The sequence below is a fragment of the Artemia franciscana genome, chromosome 16 (genome assembly GCF_032884065.1).
Source record: "Artemia franciscana chromosome 16, ASM3288406v1, whole genome shotgun sequence".
Lineage (NCBI taxonomy): Eukaryota > Metazoa > Arthropoda > Branchiopoda > Anostraca > Artemiidae > Artemia > Artemia franciscana.
In genome coordinates, this window is record NC_088878.1 from 7,922,419 (window position 1) to 7,946,890 (window position 24,472).

General features: G+C 34.7%; 1 protein-coding gene across 1 annotated transcript in view; it reads left to right on the plus strand.

Moving 5' to 3' along the window:
* Nucleotides 1-9,508, plus strand: part of LOC136036999 (prostamide/prostaglandin F synthase-like) — a 71,004-nt gene extending 61,496 nt beyond the window's left edge. The window contains exon 5 of the mRNA XM_065719402.1: nt 9,252-9,508. Within this exon, the coding sequence (XP_065575474.1) occupies nt 9,252-9,368 (117 nt within the window). The 3' untranslated portion in view covers nt 9,369-9,508. The remainder of the gene's footprint in view (nt 1-9,251) is intronic.
* Nucleotides 9,509-24,472: the final 14,964 nt, after the last annotated feature.

Consider the following 24,472-nt stretch of genomic DNA (forward strand, 5'->3'; position numbering starts at 1 on the left):
CTACACGCTTCACATTAAAAACTTTCTTGAGCAAAATGAAAAATCTGTTATACCAAATCGGAAGCAATTAAAAGATTTATCAGCCAGAAGTTGTTGTATCATGTACTATTATAGTTTATTTTTCAGTGTAGCGGATGTACTTTCAGTGAATTTTTCAGTATTAATGTGGACAATACTACTACTACTACTAATAACTCACTGCAGCACCAAGCCGCCTGAGGCAAACACAGCTACGCACGCTCCTCCTCCAACCTAATCTATTTAAAGCCTCCCTCTTTACACCCTCCCAGGAAGTTCCCATTTCCTTTAAATCCTTATTTATGACATCCTCCCAACCCAGACAAGGACGACCTGCTTTCCGTGTAGCCCCAGACGGTTGGCCATAAAGGACAATCTTCGGTAATCTGTCATCCTTCATCCGTAGAACGTAGCCTAGCCATCTCAACCTTTCTTTCATTATAGCCCCAGAAATCGGGATTGAACCACACTTTTCGTACAACCTACTGTTTGAAATACGGTCAGTCAGCCGGGTACCCAGAACAATCCGTAGGCAATTTCTCTGGAAAACATCTAGTAAATTTTCATCTGCTTTTCGGAGTGTCCATGCTTCAGAGCCATATTTGACCACTGTCATCACTGTAGCTTCCAATATTCTAATCTTGGTTTGTAGGCTTATCTTTCTATTCTTCCAAACTTTTTTTAACTGTGAAAAAACACCCTGAGCTTTAGCTATCCTACTTTTAACATCTTCACTGCTCCCACCATCTTTACTAATAATACTACCAAGGTAACTGAAGCTCCCAACCTGATCAATCTTTTCGTTACCTAAGGTCACCTGTTCATCTTCACTTATTCCTAGCCTTAGTGACTTAGTCTTCTTAACATTAATTTTCAAGCCTATTTTAGCACCCTGAACTCGTAAAACCTCTAAAAATTCATTCATTTTGCTCACACTTTCATCCAATATGCTTAAATCATCAGCATAATCTAAGTCCAGGAGCGTTCTTCCTCCCCATTTGATTCCATGGTCTCCAATTGCCTTTCCTGTGCTCCTTAAGACGAAGTCCATCAAAATGATCCATATAAAGGGGGATAGAACACAACCCTGCTTAACTCCTGATTTAATACAAAACCAGTTGCTAACCTCATTTCCTACCTTAACCGCAGCAGTATTTTTCTCGTACATAGCGCAAATCACTTTAATGTATTTTTCTGGTATACCGTATAACGATAAGACCTTTGTTAACGCTGTTCTATCAACAGAATCGAAAGCTTGCTCATAATCGATAAAACTAAGGATCAAAGGTGTTTAATAACGAAGGAACTTCTCAATTATTAATCTAAGAGTGAAAACATGGTCGACACATCCTCTACCTTTTCTAAAACCGCATTGTTCTTCCCTTAAAACTTTGTCTACAGCATGTCTCAGTCTAAAAAGTATCATATTACTCAGTAATTTGCTACCTACAGAGACCAGACTAATGCCTCGATAATTACGACATTCACTCTTGTCACCTTTCTTATACAGTGGCTTAATTAAGGTTTTCCTAAAATCATTGGGTACTTCCCCTTTTTCAAAAATCATGTTCATAATCTTCAGTAGCTTATTCCTAACCTCAGAGCCACCATATTTAAGGAACTCAATAATCATACTATCAGCACCTGGGGCCTTATTATTTTTTAATCCTTCTAGTACTGTCGCTAATTCTTCCTCACTAAACAAATCTTCCTTCACATCCAAGGTATCACAAACTTTTTCATTTTCATCTATATCTTTTCCTACAACTGTATCTCGGTTTAACACATTCTCAAAATGTTCCACCCATCTTTCTTTAACTTTTTCCTTATCACTAATTGTGGCCCCATTTCTATCTTTAACTGGGACTAGTCCGGATCGGCTACTCCCTTTCAATTTATTAACATGCCAGTATAATATTTTACTATTATGCCGTCTAGCCGCATCTTCCAGATCCTCAGCAATTTTATCCATCGCCTCCATTTCACATCTCCTTAGTTCATATTTTAATGCTTTCTCCACTTTCTTTACATTCCATTTGTTTTCATACGACCTATCGCTGAGATAATCTTATACAAACCCCTTCTACTCTCTAGTAAACCTAAAGCTTTTTCACTAATATTCCTAGTTGCTGTCTTAGCACTCTTCCCTAGGACACCATCAGCAACTTCACAAATTTTTTTTCTGAAATTATTCCATCCATCTTCCACATTGTCAAATTTTAAACCCTCAAGTTTAGTACTCAACTGTTCCTGGAATTTTTTTCTCAAATTTTCATCCTGAAGTCTACCAACATCATAACTTTCCGGGAGGGAGTTACTCTTCCGAACTTTCAACTTTAAATTAACCTTATACACTACTAGATGGTGATCTTTACTTTTAACATCAATAACGGCACTCCTATACACCCTAGTATCTTGTATTGATCCTGCTAGTCTTCTGTTTACAATAACATAATCAATAAGGTTTGCTGTCTTACCATCACTTGAGTTCCATGTCAATTTATGGGCCATTTTATGACCAAACACCGTTTTGGTTATACCTAGATTGTTATACCTACACAATTGCAAAAGTCTGTAGCCATTACTGTTTTCTTTTCCTACACCAAATTTACATAGGCTAGGATACCATCTATCCCTATTTCTACCAACCTGGGCATTAAAATCTCCTAGCAAAAACACCATATTTCTACCTGGTACCCTGTCTATTTGCTCCTGTAACTGTAAGTAAAATTCATCTGTGTCACTAGTATCTCCATCAATTGGTTCAATGGGGGCATTTACTACTATAACTGATACCCTAAACTTTTTAGTCATAAAATGAGCAATTAGTATTCTATTATTAATACCTTCCCAGCCTAAACAAGACTTAGCAGCTTCCTTATTCATCATGAGCCCTACTCCCTGTCTATGTACCCCATCCTTCCTTCCTGAGTAAACAAATTCTATGTCACCTAATTTCATGCTTCCTACCCCTGGGATTGAGTTGCTGAAACTTCTACTAAATCCAGTTCAAACCGTCTGAATTCGTCAGTCAAAATGTCGATGCGATAGTCATTTTTTAACGTCGTAACATTCCAAGTTCCAATTTTCATGTTCTTTAAATCTTTGAAATTATTTTGGCCTCAAGAAAAGCAGTGATCCCGGATACCAGTGCAGGATGGGGACCAACATATCTTCTCAAGTCTACACCGAAGCGCTTAAGCCGGCTTAGAACCGGACAGCAAGAAGTCCCTGGGACCTCCAGTAAGTTGGAGGCTTTGTGCAATCCTGGGCCCATCTTGGTCACAACATGGTTTTCAGCAATTGGCGATGCTCTTCTATCAACAAGAGTCGAAATCCTGCACAGACAGTCCCAAGCCTATTACCTCCGACTCATTATATATTCATGCCTACAAATATTATGCTACTACGAGGAGGCAGCCCATAGTAGATAAATTAGCTAGGAAGAGGTTTTTCAGCCCGAAAACGCCCATCAAAACAAACCAAGCCCAGAAAATTATCCAATATTCAGAATCCCGTACGATTGCTGTGTTGTTTACTAGGCTATAATTTCCTCGAGGGGCGCCACTCCTCAAGTGGGAAAAATTGACCGCAAGTTTCCCAGTCTTGCAGGTACCCCGAAAGGGTCGAGGCAGCCCTTTACAGAGGCCGTTGTCCATAAATCTGGATCTTACGCCCTGCCGCAGTTGTCCTCCTATAGAGGATCCTCCCACGATGGTGTTCTGCTTCACCATGCAATTTAACCCATTACTGGGAGAAGGTTTGTAACTCATCTGACGCGTGAACACGGCAGTTGGCCCTGCTGAGTGTACATTTGAGGGGCCTTCTTCCTCCTCCACCTGAAATTATGACCCCCAGGGGAGGGTTTCCCAGTTTCTATTATGGGCCCCACTGGGACAAGGTCCTACTTGGTCTAAGCCTCCTATGGAGCTACTCTACCTATCTATAGGGCTTTCCCCTATCTGTTGTCCTCCACAAAAATCTAGCATGATTATATAATAATTTTACTAACTAATTAATAGTTGCAGTAAATTGCAACTTTACTTTAATTTAGACTATGCAACGTCTTCGAGAATTTCCATTGCACTGTTCTTAATATTTCTTCTGCACTTTTCGAGCAATTCTGTAGTAATAGTACTACAGAAGCAGAACGAAATCCCAGACCTACAGGAAATGGTAACGAGACTGGATTTCATTTTTTTCAGCATAAAAATTCACCATAAATAGAAAGAAATCATCAATAATGAGGATTTCATTTTTAAAGCACAGGGTACCAGATTTATCTGAAGTTGGTATAACAGTAGTTCAGAAAATTAGAATTCTGGGTGTCATTTTTAACGATAGATTGACATGGGACGACCATATAAATCATTTAATTTCCCAAATTATCCCTCTACTAAGGTCTTTGGCAAAATTACGCCGGTTTAATCTAAGAAAAGATGCAATGCTTACTTACTACAAAACTCACATGAGACCAATTCTAGAATATGCGTGCCCAGTCTGGCACGCTGGTATCACAAAAGATCAAACCAACAAACTTGAGGGAATACAAAAGCGTGCATTGCGAGTGATTTTGGGGGATGCACTGTTACCTTATGGAGAATGTCCTGTTCTGTCAGGTCTCACAACGCTTGAAACAATGCGGCACGAGCTACTAATGGGCTTCGGACATGGCCTTCTCTCATCACAGAAGCATCGCGCACCGAATATTACACAAAACAAGCACGACACCCAGCACTGCAACAAGCTACAGCCATGCAACCCCAGAGCAACACAGTGATACAGGAAATCTTCCGACAATATTTCACCACTCATTGTGTTGCGAGAGCAACACTTTGGTTTTGTCGTGTTTTTTTTTTTTTTAGTTTTGTTTTATATATTGCGATTATTTATTTTGATATTCCGCAATAAATTATTTGTCGTTGTCAAAAAGATCAATAGTGCACAACTTAAACGACATCTTTATTTGGTAACAATTAGTAATAATGGTAATAATGTAAATTAGTAATGCTAAGCTAAGTTTTGCTAGTCCAATGTAGACCCTGTTTTTACCAGCGTTTAATTTTTTTATAAGTCTACTCATAAAACCTTCAATTTATATTTTTTTATAACCTTCAATTTAACATATCTATTTGGATCTTAACAGAGAACATCGACACTCTAGACTTCATAGTCCCAACGTGGGGCGCAGGTCTACCCTAAGGGGCATGGAAATATTTTCGTGGGTCACGGGCAGGACATGCACCTTTCGTCTGACTAAAATTTAAGAATTAATTATTGTATGAATGACGTCACATTCAAAGCCATTTAAGGAGCAAAAATGATACATGATAGTATTGCAATGATGCTATACACTGCAGAAAAGGAGTTGCATCCAGACAATATTTTTCATTAGCATAAAATATGCCAATAAGATGACCCAAAAACAGAAACCAAGTTAGTGGCCTTTTAAGCTTCGTTCAGGAATGGTAGTATTTATCCGTTACTCATTGTATTTTGATATTTATATAATGATATTTATTCATGATAATTTCTGTTGATTTTACGTTTGGCTTCATTTATCATAGTAATTTTGAATAGTTACAGTTTTAATTTCTTAATTCAAAGCGATTTCTAATCCTTTAAAATTTGGTCTTATGTAAACTAGTTTCTCCTCATTAAGTTTCAAATTTGCTCTTTACCTTTCATGTATTTTTTTCTATTTGTTGATTTGGTTACAGGACTATAACTTTCACTGTACCAAGTAAACACTTAGGTCAGTCGGTCTATTACTACTACAACTATTAAAAACTGCCTGCAGGACCAAATCACCTGAGGCGAACACAGCGGCATATACCCCTCCTCCACCCCAATTTACTCAACGCTTCGCTATTTATCCCTCCCATAAAGTTATAATTTCCTTTGAAGCACTCCTTATGATTATTTCCCATCCCATTTGGGAGCAACCGATATTCATTTGACCCAGACAGATAGCAAAAACGACTATTACCATCCTTCATCCCTAAGACTTGACCTACAATGAGTTGAATGCCAATTTACAAGAATGGCCATACACAATCCTCGATTGAATTACTTTCTAGTTTTGAACGGTTGGTTTTCCAACCTTTCTTGCTGGTTTTCTGATTTTCTGTCTTTTATACTTTTCTCTGATTTACCCTTATATATGTTACTGTTCATCTGTGTGGATGTCCACATTTCCCTCGATACTTGCTCCTATTCACAATCCTTATGAGAAAGCGGCAAGAATTCTCCAGTCGGCTACACACATTCCTCTTGACCTCCTCAAAATTAAAGATATTTATAAGGCTTCTTATTAAATGTTTCTTATGGTTTATTCATTATTTTTTTTCTTTTTTGGGTTGTTGTTTTGTTGGTGTTGTATCCTCGATGACGCGAGAATTTTAATTTGTATTTTATTGTCGGGTGATGTGAGGGTCGCTGTTTCGCGGGGACTGCCGGTGAGTTGATTTCTTTTCCTTACATATTTTTATTTAGATGCTGGTTAGTATGTTTATGACAAGTTTTATGATTCTTTATTTATTGTATGCCGTTTCCCAAATAACGGGCCATTGAGCCCTTTGGGATATTGTTTTTGTTATTGTTATTGTTATTTTATGAAATTAAATAGAACTTGAACTTGAACTTCAATGCTCTTTCCTACCTGTTGAATACAAATTTCAGTTCCATAAGGGTACAATTTTTTGAACATGCTCGTTAATTTGTTTATTAATAAATTGTATGTACAATAAAAAACCTGTGTCCTTTAGATTTCTTTTTCAACGTATAGGTCACCATCGGTAATGATAAGTGGCAGCAGCTCGTCAGGATTCAACTTGTATTCATCTTGGCATACAAAGTTTGGGTTGCATTTTCGACAATATAATGTAACTTCACTGTTATTATATCTCCTTGTAAAATCAATAATATTATTTTGATTCATATTATAAAATTCAGGTGTTTCGATTTGCTTATTTGATGTAAAGTCATATACGATATTTTCATACGATCCGTCACTTCCTATAACAGTCAAATAAAAAGTCAAAAATTTATAATGATAATGAGCCGTATAGTCACTGCGATGTTAAAAAACCAGACTCTGTTATTCTTCCAGCAATTGAAGCGTAAACCAGGTTCTTCCTCTTGATATAATTTAGAACAACGATAATACCAATCTCTTACAAATAAACTGAAATCACGTTTAGGGTATTTTCCAATCATACCAGGGTAAGTATTTTCCCATTGAACGTATTTATCGTAGTGACGATTGAAACAAAGGAAACCTTTATTGTGAGTCACAAACTTCTTCAAGACAGGAATTAAAGTCTTTAAATTACACTGCGTATCCTCTATGCAATTAACATGGATTGCATATTTTACTCTTTTTATTATACTCATCAACGATAGTACAATTCATGTACAATAGTAAAAGAGGATGACCAGAAGCCCAATGTATACAAACATAAGGGATATGTGTAAAAAAAATTTTAGATGTTTACTGTCTCACAGCCAAAAAGAAACTGACTTACAATTGACAAAATGAATGTTCTTTGCTATCACTAGTCACTTTTGCTCGTTACTTTTTGGGTCAGTAGCGAAATGGGTAGAGTAACTGAATCCCTGGGTAATGTTCAAACAGACGCGCAATGTCATTTTGTTTTGTTTCGATTAGTATGTGAATAAATTGAGTAAATGTATCTGAACCACGACGTAAAAGTTTCATAAAATAGTCGAAAGATGGAGACTCATTTCTCATTATATCGTTAAGCATTCTTTGAGAAAATATTTTACTTTGAAGAGATAACTCTTGAAGATTCATCATCTAGAATCGAACATTTTTCCAAAGTCACTAGACTCCCTGTGATTTTTTGTTCCTCAAATCCCAGTATTTTTAATCTTGACACTCTCACTAACGATTATATACTAATAATGAATGAAGAGTTTCTCGCTATTAAAATATCCATGAAACTTAATTCTTTTTATAGATTGATTCATGGTTCAAGGAGTGTGTACCTAAATAAACTATCATTGGCACCAGTAAAATTTGCATGGGGTATGCTTTTCATCAATTCAATTTAAATTTTCTTACTGGTAATATCCCCTGGTGCCCTTTTGTTTTACCAGTGACTTTTCTGTCCATTACCACATTATTTTTACATAGATTGTAGTTTCGTTACCTCGAAGAAATATGTTGCATGCCATTGGAAAATGGGCATGATTTTCTTCTTTTTACCTTTCGTTGAATAGTAATAGTAGGAGCATGGTGAAAAGATTTATCAAGTGGTAACGAGTTACCACCAGCAGTAGAAAAATTGGCCTTCGTCATTAACTTTAAGTCTTATGTTTGCTTTTTCTTCCAACGCCAACTCTCTCTGGGGATAACACTGTCACATATCCACCTCTATAACACTTCATTTTTCTTTCAGCACTCCAAAGGAAACTATCTCCTTACTTTCATGACAACGCACGCTTACACAGCAAATAGTGTTACCATTAGCACTTGCTTCATAATCCAAATATTTTTCTTTCTCGGCATTCAATGCTACTACAACTCTATCATGTACACATGCCTTTTTGGAATGTTTCATCTTCACTTAAAATAAAAGAAAAATGTGGATGTTTACCCACCCAATGCACAAATAATACAGAAGCAGATATTAAGATCCAGCAATCACGTAAGATTATGTCCCTCTCAATAAATTTAACATGTAACACGAGATTACGTAAAAACACCTGCATCTTGAAGAAAATTAAATAATACCTGTGTCTTTACAGAATCACTGTTAAACTTCGTTTTGATCTTAAATCATGAGTGAAAAAAAAGTAGTGGCTCTGAGTCCGTCTAAACCTGGAACCCTTTCACTAGTCATCCCTAATTTTGACACATTAATGAGAAATTTATATTTATCTATCTGCTATACTTCTACAGTTCTTGATTGTGTATTTTTCCATGTTGTGTTTTGAATTTCTCTCCGTTTTTTCTTCTCTTTTTTTCTTTAATTTTTTTTTCATTGTACTCCGTTTTGTTCCATGTGAAAAATACGGATAATAAATATTTTACTTACTTACTTAATGGCTTAAAAAGTTTGCAAAGAGTTCCTCTGTTCTCTGCACCTAACGTAAAGGTAAAAAAAAGTAAAGTAAAGGTTAAAAGTAAAAAAAAAGTAAAAAAAGGTAAAAAATTTTAAGGTTAAAAAAAGCTGACAAAATTATCATTCTATCTCATTGAATTTTAGATAATCGATGACAGAAGCCTTGGCACCAGACAAGAAAACTTAACAACGTTAAAGCAACCGCAACAGAATACGAGATCTCCATCAATACAGAATATTGAGAAGATAAGAAGTGAATAAACATATCCAGTTTCTTGGAAAGTAAATGAAGCTTAAGGTCTAAATATTTGACTTTGAGGCTGATGTAAAGCTTTCAAAGAGACTTCATTGTTTTATATCATAGTTTTGTTATTGGTAAAATACACTTCCTTCCTAAATGACTTCAATTAGTGTATCAATTAGGAATTGCTGAAATAGCCTGAGTGGTGGTGGGCAAGGCTGTTTTGCGGGGTGTTATCAGGTTTATCCTCTTCCAAATTTTGTCTAACTCGTAAGAAATTAACAGAAAACTTATATAATCTAGAATAATTCTGTGGGAGGGTTGCAACCCCTCCCACAAGCAAAACGCCTGGATACACCCTTGGCGGTCCGCGCTAAGCCATAGCAAAAGCAAAAAGAGTGGTTTAGAGCAGGGAATTTGTAAAAGAAACAGTTAATTTAGTAGCTATAGAAAGTTTGACCAGTATTGACTAATTTTTGTGTGCATATGGCCCATGGGCTTTTGAAATACACTTCTTCTATCTGTCTATAGTCAGTCTATTTGAGAGTAAATGAAGTTCCAAATTGTCTAAATGACTAAACTGGATTTTTTATTTGTTCAAAGTAGAGAAATCCCATTGCATTCAAATGCAAGAGTATGGAAGATAGAAGACGAATTTTCAGACATTCCGTGGTAAAAAAAAACTAAGTAAGGGGTGTCTGGGTCCTATAGTAACCAAAACTCTAAATAACTGAATTTGATAACAATAGGTATATCAAAAGATTTAGCTTTTTCTATTATTTCTAAATATATAAAAATTATTAAACATAATGTTATCCATCAAAAGCTACAATCCTGAGAAAACTTTCTTCAAACTTGAAAAGGGAAGAAACACCCAAAAAGTCAAGAAATCAGATCCAGCGTATTAGAAAGCGCTTCTGAAGAGGTTTGAAGCTCTCATATGCAAAAATGTGCAACGTCGTATTTTTTGCCGACGAAAGATCTGGGATGCGTTTTATTTTCTTTTCCTTTTCGGGGGTGATGGCATTGAACCATTGGTTCTAGAAGATCGGGATAGGGCTTATTCGAACGAAACTCAAAAGCTCTAGAGCCCTATTTAAGCGACCAAAAAGAATTGAGGGCAATTAGCCTCCCTCCCACACCTTTTCTCGAAAGCCATTTTATTAATATTTTGAGATAGTAATTTTGTACAATATATTTGAAAGGTTTAATAACTATGTCTTCGGGGATGAAATGATCCCCCACCCTATATCCTCTGGGGAAAGGGCAGCCAGGAATGAAATTTGCTCACTATTTATGACCATAATATTTGCTATTGAGATGAATGCAAGCATTTTTTAGGGGGGATAAATTCTCTGCAGTTGGAGGGGGGATTTTCCATGGAAACTCTCCGTGAGGGGGAATGTCCAAGAGGAAATTTTCAGGGGAATTTTACATGGGAGAGTATACTAGAATTCCCATTAAAAACTCTGTGTTTGACTTACTTTCTCTTTGGCAACTGACTTTTACATGTGAAGTCCATCCGGATGAAATTTTCTCTGTGTTGGAACTGTCTGAGGCATTTTTACTAGGGGGGAGGTAGGATTTTCCGCAGAAGAAATTCTCCACGGGGAATTTCACACATGAGAAACATTCCGTGGGAGGAGGATTTAAAGAAAAAAAAATCGTTGTGATTTCAAAGAGATCAAAATTTAAATAAGTAACTACTATTTTTTAAATAAAACTAGACATAGGAGAACTGAACTTTACAGATAGAATTGTCCTTAGGAAATTGTCCGGGAGAAAATTTTCCGCGAGGATGGAATTTTCAGGGGCGGATTTTCCTTAGAGGAATTTACCGCGCGAAGGACATCCCATCCTCGAATAGTCTATGGAGGGGGAATTTTCCATGAAAGGGTGAGGCGGCGTTTTGCTGCATTGTTTGAAAAACGATCAGAAACTAAAAAAAGTTTTTCAACTGAAAGTGAGGAGCAACATGCAAACTTAAAAAGAAACAGAAACTATTCTATATATGAGGGTGGCTGCCCCTCCTCAGTGCCTTAATCTACTCTAAAATCTTTTTTTCCCAACTCCAAGAACGACTATTAAATCAGAAGAGCCATTTAATTAGAACGAAACACTTTTTTAAAGCACTAAAAAACAGTACGTTAAAGAGTGAGGTATTGAAGAGGGACTAGACACCTCTTATATGGAATAATTTAAACTGTTTTGTTCTACTAAAAGTGACCACAGCAGGTGAAGTTCTACTCAGCTTCCCGGACCAAAAGTATACATCTCTTCTGCAATATCTTGAACATTCCTAATTTGCTATTGAATAGATAAAATCAGTTAATGTACTCTTATTTCTACTCAAGTCATGGGGTATTTAGAAACTATAGTTGGTTCAAATATTTTTGAAATGGAAATTTTCAGCGGTACCTTGGCTTCTATATTAATTCTAATCTTTCGTGAAAACATCATAGTGACATTATTTCCACAAAAATTGCACGTGGAGCAACTATCAAACAGTTCGTGGTAACGAACTGTGCTAAGGAGCGATCCGGCTCAATAGTAAACGAAACTCTAAAAGCCAGAATTTTGATACTAATAGATATATCAAAAAATTGGATTTTTATGCTGATTTTAAATTTATAAGTTTCATCAAATTTAGTCTTACTCATCAAAAGTTAAGAGCCTGAGACAATGTGCCTTGTTTTGGAAAATAGGAGGAAACCCCCCATAAACATCATAAGATCTTGAAGAAAATAACACCATCGCATTCTGCGGATCAGAAAACCCTACTGAAGAAGTTTCAAGCTCTTATCTACAAAAATGTGGAACTTAGTATTTTTTTTTTCTGCCATAAGACCGATCACGGGTGCGTGTTTATTTCTTTGTTTGTTTGTTGATTTTTTCCCCAGGGGTGATCGTATCGACCATATGGTCCTAGAATGTTGCAAGAGGAATCATTCTAACGGAAATGAAAAGTTCTAGTGCCCTTTTTAAGTGACCGAAAGTAGGGCACCTAGGCCCCCCTCCGATGCTCATTTTCCCCCAAAGTCAACGGATCAAAATTTTGAGATAGCCATTTTGTTCAGCATAGTCGAAAAATATAATAACTAAGTCATTGGGGCTGACTTACTCCCTCACAGTCCCCAGGGGAGGGGCTGCAAGTTACAAACTTTGACCAGCGTTTACATACAGTAATGATTATTTGGGAGTGTGCAGACCTTTTCAGGGGAATTTTGCGTTGGGGGGGTTGAGGGAAGGGGGCTACATGGGAGGATCTTCCCTTGGGGGATTTTTCGGGGGAGAAGAGAAATTCCATGAAGGGGGCGCAGGATTTTCTAGCACTATTTAAAAAAACAATTAAAAAACAAATATGAAAAAGTTTGTTCAACTGAAAATAAGGACCAGGATTAAAACTTAAATCGAACAGAGATTATTACGCATATGGGGGGTCCATCTCTTTCTAAATACCTCGCTCTTTACGCTAAAGTATTTTTAGTAATTTCAACTATTTATTCTACTGCCTTTGTGATTCAGGGGTCAATCTTAAAGAATTGCGACAAAATTAAAGCTTTAATGTAAAGAGCGAGGTATTAACGAGGGGGCAAATCCCCTCATATACATAATAAAAATATACGAATATAGAAGTTCGTTACGTAAGTTAATTTGTAAGTTATGTATACTTTTTACTAATAAAGAGGTTCGTTAAAAATTAAAATTCTAGTTGCCTTTTTAAGTAAACGAAAAATTGGAGGGCAACCAGACCTCCTCTCCCACCCTTTTTCTCAAAATCGTCTGATCAAAACTAAGAGAAAGCCATTTAGCCAAAAAATTAATACGTAAATTCGGTTTTAATTATTCATTTGCGGAGAGCAAAAATAAAAACATGCATTAATCCAAAAACGTTCAGAAATTAAATAAAAAAACAAGTTTTTTTAACTGAAAGTAAGGAGCGACATTAAAACTTAAAATGAACAGAAATTAATCCGTGTATGAAAGGGGCTACTTCCTCCCTCAACGTCCCGCTCTTTACGCTAAAGTTATTTACTGTTTAATAAAGTAGACTTGAGAGAAAGAGTAAAACTTTAGCGTAAAGAGCGGGACGTTGAGGAAGGAACAGCCCTTTTCATACACGGAGTAATTTCTGTTCGGTTTAAGTTTTAATGTCGCTCCTTACTTTCAGTAAAAAAAACTTGTTTTTTTTATATTTAATTTATGTATAATATCTGTTATTTTTAAGTATGCATTCTGTTTTTGGGTAAAGGATTGAATTTTCTGCTGGAGGATTTTCCGCAGGGAGAATTTTCCATTGGGAGGGATATTCCTGTGGGATAAGATTTTGAGTGGAAATTTTACACTGGGGGGAGTGGCCAGAATTCCTAAACAAAATTATTTTTATTTATTTTACGTTTCTCTTTGTAAACTCAATCTTACGCGTGAAGATGCTAAGAGTAATTGTCCGGGATAAATTTTTAACGGTATTGAATTGTCTAGACAATTTTTTTCCGGGGAGAGGATTAATTTTTCCGTGAAGGTGGAGCTAAATTTTCTGGCATTTTTAAAAGACCATTTGAAATAAAATAAAAGTTTTTTTGTCTCAATGTATGCCTAAAAGAGAAAAATTAAAAGGAGCAAAAAAATATTACATATATGAAGGGGATTGTCCCCTGTTTCTTTACGACTGAGTTTGAATTAAGTCCCGATTCTGTAAGGACGACTCCCAAAACATAATTGTAGTTTAAATAGAACAATGAGAAGCTTAAGTACTAAAATACTTCACCTTGAATAGTCGGGTGTTTAGAGGGGGCAACCCCCTTATTATGTTATCGTTTCTTTTTTTTCTTTTTTTCTTTTTAATGCTGCTCGTTGCTATCAGGGGATTTTTTTATTAAATTGCTGGTGTAAGTTCATGTTTGCTTGCCGAAGAATATTCATTAATTTGGAGAAATCATTGCACTTGTTATTGCTCTATATGCGATTATTGCTTTTCTGTACTTTATTTTTGTGGTCTTTCTGGAAATAAATTGCATGAAGTCTCATTTTCGGGCTTACAGAATAAAGCAGCAAAAATAATATAAAACCTACAGCATAAGTTTCAGAGCGTAATTCGGCCTTCTTCTTTTTTATATATTTGAAAACAGTTTTGAGGTTTTGTCCGCAATATCAGCAATAATCGTTTTAGCTATGGGTTCCAATCCCCTACACTGGCTCTAATACCTACTCTGTTAAAAAGAATATAAATAGATATATACATGTTTTTAATTACGTAAAACTTGCGAATATACAACATTCTTCGCTGTCCCATTGTCTGTGCATATAAATAGATTGTCAGGTTTACCGACTCTTGAACATGCAACATATAATTGTCCATGGGAAAAACAATCCGTATTCAGATCTATAACTCATTATTCTAATGATTGCCCTTGAGCTTTGTTGATGGTGATTGTTAATCGAATATTCCCTGTGTCCCCGTCGTCATTTATATTCCCTGTGTCATGGTCGTCATTTGTGTCCCGGTGTCCCAGTCTGTAATTTCTCTTTGAATGTCCCGGTCGTCATTTATATTCCCTGTGTCCCGGTCGTCATTTGTGTCCCGGTCTGTAAATTCTCTTTGAGTGTCCCGGTCACCATTTATATTCCCTGTGTCCCGGTCGTCATTTGTGTCCCGGTCTGTAGTATCATCTTATAATGACGTCATATACAAAGCCTTATATACTTATAATGACGTCATATGCAAACCCACAAACAAACAAACATGCATACATACAACTTATTTATATATATTATAATAAGTAGCTTCGCGCCACCCCAACACCTAGTTGGTGGGGGCACTTCGCGCCCCCCCCCCAAGCTCCCCCGCGCGCGTAAGTCGTTACGCGCCATATTAGTTACGCGCCATTGTAGTTGTGTCCCTATGTCCCACCTGTGAATATAGATAGATAGATATATATATATATATATATTTATATATATATATATATATATATATATATATATATATATATATATATATGTTTTTAACTACGTAAAACTTGCGAATATACAACATTCTTTGCTGTCCCATTGTCTGTGCATATAAATAGATTGTCAGGTTTACCGACTCTTGAACATGCAACATATAATGGTCCATGGGAAAACAATCCGTATTCAGATCTATACCTCATGATTCTAATGATTGCCCTTGAGCTTTGTTGATGGTGATTGCTAATCGACCATTCCCTGAGTCGCCATCGTCATTTATATATCCCCCTGTGCACCCCGGCGTCCCCTTTGTAGTTATGTCCCTGTGTCCCGGTCGTCATTTATATTCCCTGTGTCCCGGTCGTCATTTGTGTCCCGGTGTTCCAGTCTGTGATTTCTCTTTGAGTGTCCCGGTCCCGGTGTCCCGGTCGTCATTTATATCCCCCTGTGCCCCCCGGCGTCCCCATTGTAGTTGTGTCCCTGTGTCCCGGTCGTCATTTATATTCCCTGTGTCCCGGTCGTCATTTGTATCCCGGTGTCCCGGTCTGTATATACATTCGTTTTTTAGTTTTGTTTTTCTCCTTTATTTTTTTCCCTTTTTCTTTTTTTTCTTTTTTAGTTTATTTAGATTTTTAGATTTTTTAGTTTTTTTATTAGTTTTTAGTTTTTTTGTAGTTTTTACCATTTTTTTTAGTTTTTTTAGTTTTTTTTTTACTTATGTCCTGGTCGTCATTTATACTCCCTGTGTCCCGGTCGTCATTTGTGTCTCGGTGCTTTGTTGATTGCTAATTTATATTATATTTATATTTATATTTTTTATATTTATTAATATTTTTAGTTTTCTTTTTCTCTTATTTTTCAGTTTTTTCCTTTTTTTTAGTTTTTTCTTTTTTAGTTTTTAGTTTTTTTGTTTTTTACCTTTTTTTAGTTTTTTTAGTTTTTTTATTAGTTTTTAGTTTTTTTTTAGTTTTTGCCTTTTTTTAGTTTTTTCAGTTTTTTTAGTTTTTAGTTTTTTACCTTTTTTAGTTTTTTTTTAGTTTTTTAGCTTTTTTAGTTTTTTTTCTTTTTAGTTTTTTTTTGTAGTTTTTACCTTTTTTAGTTTTTTTTCTTCTTTTGTATTAGTGTGAAATAATTCAGACGTCATATGCGGACAAACACGACGTCACTCGACAGACAGACAGACAGACATAACCCACAAACAACTTATTTTTATATATATTTATTCATATTTTTTTAGTTTTCTTTTCTCTTTTATTTTTCAGTTTTTTCCTTTTTTTTAGTTTTTTTCTTTTTTAGTTTTTAGTTTTTTTTAGTTTTTTACCTTTTTTAGTTTTTTTTAGTTTTTTTAGTTTTTTAGCTTTTTTAGTTTTTTTATTAGTTTTTATTTTTTTTGTAGTTTTTGCCTTTTTTTATTTTTTTCAGTTTTTTTTTAGTTATTAGATTTTTACCTTTTTTCAGTTTTTTTTAGTTTTTTAGCTTTTTTAGTTTTTTTTCTTTTTAGTTTTTTTTGTAGTTTTTACCTTTTTTAGTTTTTTTCTTCTTTTGTATTAGTGTGAAATAATTCAGACGTCATATGCGAACAAACATGACGTCACCTGATCCATCCACAGATCCACACACAGACAGCTTATTTTTATATATATAGATATATATATATATATATATATATATATATATATATATATATATATATATATATATATATATATATATATATATATATATATATAGATATTGTTTCTTTTTTAGTTTTTCTTTCTTTTAGTTTTGCAGCTTTTCAGGTTTTTTTGCTTTTTTCTTTTTTATTTTTTTCCTTTTTTAAATTTTTTTTCTTTTTAGGTTTTTTCTTTTTATGTTTTTTTTATCTTTTTTCGCACCATATTAGTTACGCACCATTGTGGTTGTGTCCCTGTGTCCCACCTGTGAATATAGATATATATATATATATATATATATATATATATATATATATATATATATATATATATATATATATATATATATATATATATATATATATACTAGCTGTTGGGGTGGCGCTTCGCGCCACCCCAACACCTAGTTGGTGGGGGCGCTTCGCGCCCCCCCCCAAGCCCCCCCGCGCGCGTAAGTCGTTACGCGCCATAATAGTTACGCGCCATTGTAGTTGTGTCCCTATGTCCCACCTGTGAATATAGATAGATATATATATATATATGGTTTTAACTACGTAAAACTTGCGAATATACAACATTCTTTGCTGTCCCATTGTCTTTGCATATAAATAGATTGTCAGGTTTACCGACTCTTGAACATGCAACATATAATGGTCCATGGGAAAACAATCTGTATTCAGATCTATACCTCATGATTCTAATGATTGCCCTTGAGCTTTGTTGATGGTGATTGCTAATCGACCATTCCCTGTCCCGGTGTCCCGGTCGTCATTTACATCCCCCTGTTTCCTCCGGTGTCCCCGTTGTAGTTGTGTCCCTGTGTCCCGGTCGTCATTTATATTCCCTGTGTCCCGGTCGTCATTTGTATCCCGGTGTCCCGGTCTGTATATACATTCGTTTTTTAGTTTTGTTTTTCTCCTTTATTTTTTTCCTTTTTTTTTCTTTTTTAGCTTATTTAGATTTTTAGATTTTTTAGTTTTTTTATTAGTTTTTAGTTTTTTTTTCTTTTTAGTTTTTTTGTCCCGGTCGTCATTTATATCCCCCTGTTTCCCCCGGTGTCCCCGTTGTAGTTGTGTCCCTGTGTCCCGGTCGTCATTTATATTCCCTCTGTCCCGGTCGTCATTTGTATCCCGGTGTACCGGTCTGTATATACATTCGTTTTTTAGTTTTGTTTTTCTCCTTTATTTTTTTCCTTTTTTTTTCTTTTTTAGTTTATTTAGATTTTTAGATTTTTAAGTTTTTTTATTAGTTTTTAGTTTTTTTTTCTTTTTAGTTTTTTTGTAGTTTTTACCTTCTTTTTAGTTTTGTTAATTTTTTTTTTTACTTATGTCCTGGTCGTCATTTATACTCCCTATGTCCCGGTGCTTTGTTGATTGCTAATCGAACATTCCTTTTGTCCTGGTCGCTTTCTCTTTGAGTGTCGTCATTTATTTTTTTCTTTTTTAGTTCTTTTAGTTTTTACCTTTTTTAGTTTTTTTTAGTTTTTTAGATGAAAATTTTTTTAGTTTTTTCCTTTTTTTCTTTTTAGTTTTTTATTGGTTTTTACCTTTATGTTAGCTTATTTTTCAGTTTTTTCCTTTTTTTATTAGTTTTTAGTTTTTTTGTAGTTTTTGCCTTTTTTTAGTTTTTTCAGTTTTTTTTTAGTTTTTTATTGGTTTTTACCTTTATTTTAGCTTATTTTTCAGTTTTTTCTTTTTTTTTAGTTTTTTTTAGTTTTTAGTTTTTTTAGTTTTTTACCTTTTTTTAGTTTTTTTAGTTTTTTTAGTTTTTTAGCTTTTTTATTTTTTTTATTAGTTTTTAGTTTTTTTTGTAGTTTTTGCCTTTTTTTTAGTTTTTTTAGTTTTTTAGCTTTTTTATTAGTTTTTAGTTTTTTTTGTAGTTTTTGCCTTTTTTTAGTTTGACAACTTATTTTTATATATATAGATAGTTTTTTTTTTTTACTTATGTCCTGGTCGTCATTTATACTCTCTGTGTCCCGGTGCTTTGTTGATTGCTAATCGAACATTCCTTTTGTCCTGGTCGCTTTCTCTTTGAGTGTCGTCATTTATTAGTTTTTTCCTTTTTTTTCTTTTTAGTTTTTTATTGGTTTTTACCTTTATTTTAGCTTATTTTTCAGTTTTTTCCTTTTTTTTAGTTTTTTTTTATTTTTTATTTTTTTTAGTTTTTTACCTTTTTTTAGTTTTTTTAGTTTTTTTAGTTTTTTAGCTTTTTTACTTTTTTTATTAGTTTTTAGTTTTTTTTTGTAGTTTTTGCCTTTTTTTAGTTTTTTCAGTTTTTTTTTTTAGTTTTTTATTGGTTTTTACCTTTATAGTTTTTTTAGTTTTTTAGCTTTTTTATTTTTTTTATTAGTTTTTAGTTTTTTTTGTAGTTTTTGCCTTTTTTTAGTTTTTTCAGTTTTGACGTCACCTGATCCAGTTTTTTCAGGTGACGTCACCTGACACATCCACACATCCACAGACAGACAACTTATTTTTATATATATAGATATATGTTTTTAACTACGTAAAACTTGCGAATATACAACATTCTTCACTGTCCCATTGTCTGTGCATATAAATAGATCGTCAGATTTACCGACTATTGAACATGCAACATATAATTGTCCATGGGAAAAACAATCCGTATTCAGATCTATACCTCATTATTCTAATGATTGCCCTTGAGCTTTGTTGATGGTGATTGCTTATCGAACATTCCCTGTGTCCCGGTCGTCATTTATATATCCTCCCTGTGCCCCCCGGCGTCCCCGTTGTAGTTGTGTCCCTGTGTCCCGGTCGTCATTTATATTCCCTGTGTCCTGGTCGTCATTTGTGTCCCAGTCTGTAATTTCTCTTTGAGTGTCCCGGTCGTCATTTATATTCCCTGTGTCCCGGTCGTCATTTGTGTCCCGTTGTCCCGGTCTGTAATTTCGTCAGTCGACAAACAACTTCATGACGACATACAACTCAATCCTTATAATGACGTCAGTCGACACACAAAGGTGACGTCAGTCAACAGACACACACAAGCAAACAACTTATTTATACATATATATATATATATATATATATATATATATATATATATATATATATATATATATATATATATATATATATATATATATATATATATATATATATATATATATATATATATATATATATATATATAGATGGATGTTTAGTGTGGAGCAGCAAATTTTTTGTTAACTAAATGCGCGTGCAATCGCTACAAAATAATGCCGCAAGAATAAATGGGAAGTATTACAAATTGTAAAAGACACCAGTGGATGCTTTAATTTTCTAAGGCTACTCAAGGTTGGACAGGTAAGGGACTATTGAGCGGCGATGTTAGTGTATCTAGTCCTGGAAACTTCAAGAGTGTTACTGTTCCATAAGTTCTGTTCATGATCGTGATATAAGAAGCTTTGAGAGCTTCAACTCTATTTTCAGGCCCCCCACGCGGAGCCTGGAGTTATATTTGATGGTAGTTGTTGCGCTGGAGTGTTTGGGAGAAGATGATTGTTTCTTTTGTTTTACTTTTTAAAATTGATTTATAGCTTAGGATGTTTCTAGGAATGTTTATGTAGGTAATCTATACGCGCTAACAAAATGTTGTTTATTTTCCCAAGCATAATGATTTATATTTGTAACGGTTTCTGTTTTTGTTTATTATGGTAAATTAAGGAAAAGATGCTTCCTAAAACGAAAACAATGAATTTGGACAGTGGCATTATTAAATTAGTTAATTATTAAATTTGTTGCACTTTTCAAATAGTTGAAACAGAGAAACAATTTTGTTTTTCTAGTAATTATTAACTGTTGTCAAAGTTACCTACATTTATATGAAGAATAAACACTAATTGATGGCGTAGTCACCGGCAAGACAGTCACGCATAATTCAGTATGGAATATTTGCAGGAAGTACTGGTCAAAGCTTATAACTTGTAGCCCCCCTCACGGGAACTATGGGGGAGCAAGTCGTCCCCAAAGACATAGTTATAAGGTTTTTCGACTATGCTGAATTAAATGGATATCTCAAAATTTCGATTTTGATGACTTTGGGAAAACAATTAGCGTGGGAGGTGGCCTAGATGCCCTCCAATTTTTTTGGTCACTTAAAAAAGGCACTAGAACTTTTTATTTCCGTTAGAATGAGCCCTCTTGCAACATTCTAGGATCCGTGGGTCGATACGATCACCCCTGGGAAAAAAAACAAAACAAAAAAGCAAACAAACAAATAAACACGCATCCGTGATCTATCTTCTGGCAAAAAATACAAAATTCCACATTTTTGTAGATAGGAGCTTGAAACTTCTACAGCAGGGTTCTCTGACTCACTGATTCTGATGGTTTGATTTTCGTTAATATTCTATGACTTTTAATATTCTATGACTTTTAGGGGGTGTTTCCCCCTATTTTCTAAAACGATGCAAATTTTCTCAGGCTTTTAACTTTTAATGGGTAAGACTTAACTTGATGAAACTTATATATTTAAAATCAGCATTAAAATACAATTCTTTTGATGTAACTATTGGTATCAATATTCCTTTTTTTAGAGTTTTGGTTACTATTGAGCCAGGTCGTTACCACGATTTGTTTGATTCTTGTTACCATTAAAACAATTTGTCTGTCGTAATACTTCAAACACAGTGTAATTTAACCTTTAGGCTATTTGAAAAAGAAAATTTTATCTCGAAACTTTTATCTGAAGTGTTCAGGGGAGGGTATCTAAAAACGCCTAGGGAAGGAGACTGGTTGTCCTTCTTGGCATACCCTTGAAGTTTTAGGTTAATAACCATAGCTATTTCAGATCCTTCCAAGATCAAACATTCCATTTCTCCAAATACGAATCCCATGGATAAATATTGGGGTAATTGCATGACTCACTTCATTGCTCCGAGGGAATTAGGGGGTTGTTTCATCGTGTCATCCTAAAAAGCGTAGCTATTGGACTTTTTGAGCGTACTAAAAAAAAATCACTGTCAAAAATATTTTGATCAGTGTCAAGGGAAGAAGGGCAATTGAAAAGGACAAAGTACGAGGGGGGTTGCCACCAACAGCTTTTCAAAGTCACCCTTTAATGCCCTACAAGTCTCAACTTAATACCCTAAGGCACTCTTGAGGTATTGTTGATACATCCTTTTCACCAGCGCTTATTATTGCTTGTACTTATTATTATGTCTTAAGTTCGCTGAATATCCCCCTCAACATTTCCTGATAGCTTTAATTTTATACCCTCAGTATATTTTGGAAAGCAGGGCCCCACATGCTCTCTCCTGTTTCCTAAGTAACAAAACCCATATGTAAACAATGTGGAATTTATAAGACTTAGGGTCCTCACCTCAAGACTGGGGAATTATGTCATCCCTAGAGATACATTTATTCTCCAGGGATGTGAAGTTTTACTTCACAACCAGCTTGTACTTATTATTGGCTTATATATTTGCTCTATATTTTTGGAAATTTTCACATTTATACCCTCAGCATTTAGGGAAATCAGGACCCAATATGCCATATCCCCTCTGATAAGTAACAAAACCTATATGTAAACAATGAGGAATTTACAATATTTAGGGTCATTGCCCCAGGGATCTAGTGGCCTACCTCATCCCTAGGGGCACATTAATTGACTCTTAGGTTGTTTTGAATAGAGTGGCTATCTTAAAATTTTGATCAGATTCATTTGTCAGGAGAGTGACTAAAAAGCTTATGGGAGAGGAATGGTTGCCTTCGATTACTTTCAAATTAAAAAAAAGTTACATTAGAACTGTCATTTTATAACTTAATAGATCCCTTCCAAAGTGTCTGTTACCAACCTTTTCATATGAAGTGGATTTGGGAAAAAAAAACAAAAAAGGTTAAAGCCTTAGCCCCTTTACTATAGGCAGTGTAAGAGAATTGCCCCTGATATTCCTGGAGGATTTTTGTGTTTTCTTTTTGTGAAAAACTTCGGAATAATATTCCCTTCTAAGGATTTCTAAACCATCCTATGGATAAGCAGAAAAGCTCCTAACCAAACTGGATTAGAAAATTTACTTAAAAAAAAACATGTTTATCACACCATACGGTCAAGTTTTATTGTATTTACATTATGATGAAATCTAGAAATATTTCCACCCCAGATATGCATTCAAACCGTTAGAAAATGTAATATGTTTCGTAATTCTTTCTTCAATGTTTAATAGCCTACTAAAAGAGGTAACAAGATCTTATCAGCTTTATTATCATTCAAATACTCTATAAAAGCGTTCATCTTCCTAACATTGCGTATCAATTCATCCGAAAGTTTCGATTTGTGAACAATATCAGAGATGAAAGCTCAAACGGTGAGTAGCCACGTTCTTCGAGGGCCGCTTTTGGATCAAGTTAAATTTTTTCATTCTTTTCCAATTTGTCGAAGATTGAAATGCAAATAAACGTAATTTGTGTAATATTTCCAAAAATCACGATGCCCAAAAACTAACAGGGGATTTTTTTCCCTATTTTTTTTTGCATTTCTAATATATATGCCCTGTTTCTCTTTGTTATTAGCTATATTTTTTTGAAGCTATGCTGAATTTGTATCTGATTTGCAAATTTATTTAAATCCTTCTGGTTGTTGTTGTGCAGTAAACATCTAAAATGCGCAAACCTTGTACCGCAAGAGTCAAAGGTCGAGACAAAAAATAAATAAAATAAAATTAAGGATTAAAAGTAAAAATTTTCTGTATTTGTTTGTTTTCACTTTTGTTTCAGTTTTTTACATTTCTAAAAGTAGCTTTTAATCTCTTATCACGGTTCCAAACCCAAAATCAGGGTACTTTCAAAATCAGGGTGCCATAGCAAAGGACTAGATATCTAGCTTGATTTTTCTGGTCTTTGGTGGTTTTAATAACTACTAATGGCCATAAGGGGTATCCCTGAAATGAAGCTAGTACAAGATCGAACGGTCTGTATTTTGCCATTTTACGATCTTCAGTCACAGTGGGTAGGGGTCACTACAGCTGGCAGGTATGCAGGGGGGGCCTTCTGGCCCACCCCACCCCCCCCCCAAAAAAAAAATCTGTGAAATGTTTAGTTTTCCCATGGTTTCTTGGGATTTCTGGCAAAAGTAGAACACTTATTAGGAATCTAGATACATTTGTGAAGCATGTTTGGGGGATTTTACAGCATGCAATTATCCGGTCAAGTCACTGCCCAATTATTAACCCATTTTTTGTCTAACTTTTTACCCTCTTTTAAGTAATTACCGATTGTACTTTTTTCGTAAAGAGAGTTTGCTTTCCACAACAAAATAGAATTATCCTTGATATTAGGGCGTTTATCCCCCTTTTTAGGATAACGTACAGCTTTTACTTGATCAATTTTGGAAGAAGACTTTAGTCTTCTTCCCCTCGTCCGCTACAATACTAAAAATTAAAGTTAATCTGTATTTTCCGATATACGTACTTTCTGCATTTTTTTAGTTACTAAATAAAAAAAGTGCTACTTTATATCTGCTGTTTCAAAGGTTTCCCCCCCCCCCCGAAAAAAATTCCTGCGTACGTGCCTGCACTA